The sequence below is a fragment of the Tupaia chinensis genome, unplaced genomic scaffold (genome assembly GCF_000334495.1).
Source record: "Tupaia chinensis unplaced genomic scaffold, TupChi_1.0 Scaffold000054_1, whole genome shotgun sequence".
Taxonomy (NCBI): domain Eukaryota; kingdom Metazoa; phylum Chordata; class Mammalia; order Scandentia; family Tupaiidae; genus Tupaia; species Tupaia belangeri.
The window spans coordinates 9982453-9987914 of record NW_006159512.1 but is presented as its reverse complement, the minus strand read 5'-3'; the positions used below and the strand labels follow the sequence as shown (position 1 = coordinate 9987914).

Sequence of the window (5462 nt, the reverse complement as noted above, 5' to 3'; positions counted from 1 at the left end):
CAGAACCAGTAGTTAGTGTAATGGCTATGTCGCTGGACTCCCATGTAGTTGACCATGGTTCAAGTCCTGGATCCGGTGGCTTAAACTCACGCCGGGTGCATGTGCATGCGTGCCCAAGATCCTGAGAGGACAATGGAGGAGAAGGGATTGCGGCGTGGCCATTCCCCTGGGGTGGGGGGAGGGGATTTCTCGCTCTCTGTCTCTCTGGCGAGTGCATGCACCCTATAGCAGAAACCTCTCAACAACAACAACAAAAAAGTTAGGACAGTGCCAAGAGTCAAACTCTGTCAGAGACAGGGACTATCTCTAAAGCCATTGGTAGTGATTCCCCAGATAAAAATAGTGGGCAAGGCCAGACTTCGAAGTTACAGGAATGCGGGGGGTGGGGGGGGAGGGAACTTGAGATTCCTTTATGTTCTCCATCCGATCTTATGTTATGGAGACCCAGCTGGGTGAGGACTTTGCCCTCGACGAGGTCCTCAGAGCCACCGGCAGGCATCCCTTTCTGATCTCATGCCAACCGCCATCTTTCCAATATCAGCCGCTGCCCAGGTTCAGGCCACCCAGATGTTCGCTGCCTTAGGAACATGGAAGCCAGGGCCCCGCTCTCCCGGCTTCAGGAGCAGCCTGGCCAAGCTATGCTCGGTGCCCCCTCCTCTGCTGGGATGCTTCCCAGCGCTCCTTCCCTGCAGTCTGCACCATTTCTCCCACCCCCTCCCTCAGCCCTTCGGTATGACAGGCCTACGACTTCCTTCTCCTAAAACAGAGCAGCACGACCCCGCTCTGGCCTTTCCTCTTTCAGACGCTGGACTTCTGAGTCACACCTTGGGAAAACCGTGTTCACGTCCTCCCTGCTGTGTGTTTTATAAATGCCTACAACCTGGCTCCTGCCTTCGCCAAGGCAGGTTTTGCCAGTGACTGCAGTACTGCCACCCCCAGCGGGGCTCCCAGCGGCCTGTGTTCAGGGCCCCGCTGCAGTGGGCGGGCAGGGTCATTCCTGGAACTTTCCTGCAGCCTGGGTGTTCTGATACCACCCTTTCTGGGTCTGCTCTGACCCCATTCCCTGGGGCCTTCTCAATCTGGCCTGTATCTACTCTTCCCTAAACTCTGGTGTCCCCAGGCCAGCAGGTGGTGTGGCAGCCACGGTCCTGGACTCCTACGTGGCTGACTGTGATTTGTGTCTGGGACCTGGCGGCTTGGAAATCATGCCAGGTGTGCGTGCCCAAGTCGCAGCAGGAGAGAGGAGGAGAAGGAATGTGTTCCTCTCTGTCTCTCTCTCTAGCGAGTGCACGCGCCCTATGCCAAAAACTAAATCAAAACCAACAAAATGAATTGGTGTTCACAGAGCTCTGTCCTGGTCAGTCCTGTCCTCACCCTGGGCGTCTCCCCATGTGTGAGGACTCTGTCTGGCAGACCCGGACACCTGTAACTGACCGCCCTGCACCTGGGCCACGGAGCAGAGAGCCTCCTCCCGCCACCACCTCCCCCTGCACTGCTCCTCTTTCCGAGGGCTTCCCCAGGCAGCGGTGCCCTCGTCCCGCCAAGCGCGGGCTTAAACAGAAGCATGTATTCCCCCACAGCAGCTTCTGGTTAATTACCGAGTGTCACTGATTTCCTAAGCGAAGGGACAGGGATAGACCCGCCTCCGCCGGCCTGCGGATGGCGTCTTAATCGCGCCCACCCGGCGGGGCAGTGGCCTCTCTGCTGCCCTCGTTGTCTCCGCGCTGACTCCCTGCAGACACCCCCAGCGGCATCGAGGATGAGAATCCAAGACGCCCTCCCTGTCCTAGGGCCTTTCCGTGGCTCCCTGTCACCTGAAGAAAGGGCAATGCTCCCGGCATGGCTGATGGGGCCACCATCACCCCAACCATCTGCCCCTCGGGTGCGATTTCCCGCCACCCCCACGTGTGCTTGTGCTCCAGTGCCCGCCATCATGCTTCATGTCCTCACATGTCGCCATGCCGTGACCCCTAGGACATCGCTCATTCCCCCGGGGAGCTTCTCAGGTGCTGTTTCCTCCCGACCTCCTTGAGCGGGGCAGGTGGAGGGCCCCCCTCTGTCTCCAGCGCGGGGTTCGCTCCTTCCACGTGGGGAGAGCTCTCCCTGCCATTACCGTCCGTTTCCTGGCTAACCCGCTCCCGGCCGTGGTCCTCGGCAGGCTGGTCTCTGGACCTATCTAGAAGACCGTCCCGCTCACACAGGCACTGGGAGATGCCCTTCTCTCCTGCCGGCTGGGTGGGCTCTGGTGCAGACCACCTTTGTCCGTGCATGGCGTCCCAGCTGCCTGGAAGGCTCCCCCACTGTGACACGGCCGCTTGCCAGGAAGGCTGTCCCTGGCTACCCACTCTAGTCAGCTGGAGAGTCATGTTGCTCTCCGTGGGGTGCGTTCTGAGAAAAGTGTCATCGGGTCTGTCAGTGTGCTGGCCTCACGGGGAGCATTTTGCGCACCTCGGCGGTCTGCCCATGCCACACCCGGGCTGGGCAGCGTCGCCTGTGGGGCTGCAGTCTCTACAGCATGGTTCCTGAGTCCTGGCGGGGAGTGGTCCATCACGGTGCTGTGTATGTAAACAGCATGATTCCTAAGCTGCCAGGTCCCAGAACGGGTACAATTATGGTATAAATGTGGTACCAAAGATAAAACGTGGGGCAGGTGGAGCATGGGGGTTAAGGTGGCTGGGTCACACACAGTCAACTTAGTGGCTTGAAAAGCACACTGAGCACACGTGTGCATGCCCCAGACCCTTAAAGAGAACAGAGGAGGGAACCAGCAGTTAGCGTAATGGCTATGTCACTGGACTCCCACGTGGTCGACCGCGGTTCGTGCCCCGGACCCGGTGGCTTAAAACTCATGCCGGGCACGTGTGCATGCGTGCCCAAGATCCCGAGAGGAGAATGGAGGAGAAGGGATTGCGGCGTGACCATCCCCCCTGGGGGGTGATTTCTCGCTTTCTGTCTCTACGTCTCTCTCTGTCTGTCTGGCGAGCGCACGCGCCCTACAGTGAAAAACTTCTCCAAAAAGAAAAGAGAACAGAGGAGAAGGGATTGCCATGTGGCCATCCTGTATCTCTCTTGCTCTCTTTCTCTCTGTCTCCCTGTCTGACAAGCACACATGCCTAACAGCAAAATTAAATTTAAAGAAAAAAAAAGATGAAAAATGTTCCCCCTGTGCAGGGCACTTACCAGGAATGCAGCTTGTGGGCAATTGCCCTGGGCGGGGTGGGGCAGGGTGTGGACATGAGGCCCGGCACCCCGTGCACTGCTGTGGGAGGGACACTGACCCTTGGCTGCATTACGTTTATAAAAATACCTTTCTTTCCTTAATAGCAAATTAACCTTAGCTGACTATAGCTCTTACTTTATAAACTTTTATTTACTATGATTTTTTTTAAAAATTGACTCTTGTCAGCACTTAGCTTAAAATACAAACACACAGTCCATCTGCACAAAATGTCCATTCACATCCTTATTCTAGAAACTTTTCTGTTTTAGAAATGAATCGTTATGTTTTTCTTATTTTAAAAACTTTTTGTTAAAAATGAAGATACAGACATACAGCTTGGAAATGTTTTAGAAGATGATAATTTGCGGGACCAGCAGATGGCATAATGGTTATGTCACTGGACTCCCACGTGGTTGAACATGGTTTGAGTCCCAGACCTGGCAGCTTAAAACTGATGCCAGGCATGCGTGTGTGTGCCCAAAATCCTGAGAGGAGAATGGAGGAGAAGGGGTTGCAGTGTGGACATCCCCCCGGGGGGTGATTTCTCACCTTCTCTCTGTCTGTCTCTTGGGCGAGCATAGGTGCCATATAGAGAAAAAACTCTTTAAAAATAATAATAAATTAAAATAACATAAGCTATTTGTTCTTGAACATACATTTATATGACCCTCACAAATTATCTTTTTTTTTTTAAAAGAGATTTTTGCTATAGGGCATGTGCAGTTGCTAGAGAGACAGAGAGAGAGAAAGCAAGAAATCACCCCCTAGGTGGATGACCATGCCGCAATCCCTTCTCCTCCATTCTCCTCTCCTCCATTCTCTTGGGATGTGGGGCATGCACACACATGTGCCCAGCATGAGTTTTAAGCTGCCAGGTCTGGGACTTGAACTGCCATGTGGGAGTCCCCCGACATAACCATTACCCCATCTGTAGATCCCTGTATAGCATATTTTGAAACGGTGACATGTTAGAAATAACGTTAAGGTGAATTTGTGGTCACCGGTGTGTGCCAATGACACGTGCGGTGTAAAAAGCCTCGACAGAACCTCCGTTTCTGTGACAAGTCCTGGATGTGCATGTGTGCGAGGGTGGTGACGGCGTGCAGACTTGCAGAGGTCCGCCCGGCGCCAATCCTGCATACCTGGGTACTCGGGTTCTGGGAGAGATCTTTTGTGTCGTCTTTATATTTTCGTAGCTTCTTTGAATGGTGTGTAATGAGCATCGATTACATTATGGAAATTATTTCTCAGATGAGGAAAATAAGCCCAGACTGTAGAACAATTTTGTTGCCTAATTGCTTAAAGAATGGAACTGGGGCCAGCAGGGGGCATGGTGATTAAGGCACTGGACTCCCACATGGCTGACCACCATTCGAGTCCCTGACCTGGTGACACTGAGTGTGCGTGCTTGCGTGCCCAAAATCCCAAGGGGAGAATGCTTTGTGCTGCGGCCACCCTCCCAAGGGAGAGATTTCTCACTTTCCCTCTCTGTCTCTCTCTCCGGTGAGAGCATGTGCCCGATGACAAAAACCTTAAAAAAGCAAACAAGAAGAACGGCTTATAGGATGTCTTATCGTATATTTAGTTCTTTTCTATCAATAACAAGATTTAAAATGCCGAATTTCCTCTCTCCTCAGGTCTCATGACTCGTCTGCGATACCCGGTTGGGCTAATGGGGAGTTGTCTGCCCCCCACGGCGGGTTTTACCTACGGTACAGTATGCGGGCACTGTGCGACCCACGGTCCCACCCTGTGAAGATCTCCTCCCTGCTCCCCGCAGTCTTTAACGTGTCAGCTTCTGAAAGGCCTGCCCACGGTTCTTCACAAAGTTTCAGTCTCCCCTTTGAGATGTTTAAATGTGTATAGCTTGGGGCCAGCAGGTGGCATGCTGGTTAAGGTGCTGGACTCCCATGTGGCTGACCACGGTTCAAGCCCTGGGCCTAGCAGCTTGCTTTCTCACCTTTCTCCTCTCCCTCTTTCTCTCTGTCTCTCGCTAGTGAGTGCATATGCCCTATAGCAAAATTTTAAAATAATAACAGCAAATAAATTAAATAATTTGCTTAAAACTATATAAATATATGTATCTCATAAGGGCAATTTAAGTTTTGGGTAGAGATGTTTTAATTTTATACAAAATTTTACTATACATTATTAGAAGCCATAATCTTCACCTTTTTGGTAAATTACACTTCTTTTTTTTTTTTTTTTTTTTTTTTGGGGTTTTTGTTATACGGGGCGGCGC

General features: G+C 52.4%; 1 protein-coding gene across 2 annotated transcripts in view; it reads left to right on the top strand.

The window, feature by feature from the left end:
• TXK (TXK tyrosine kinase) overlaps positions 1-5462 on the top strand; it is an 84217-nt gene that overhangs the window by 51644 nt on the left and 27111 nt on the right. For both annotated transcript variants that reach the window (XM_027775893.1, XM_014591927.2), the window contains exon 9: positions 4858-4932. In XM_027775893.1, coding sequence (XP_027631694.1) covers positions 4858-4932 — 75 coding nt within the window. The remainder of the gene's footprint in view (positions 1-4857; positions 4933-5462) is intronic.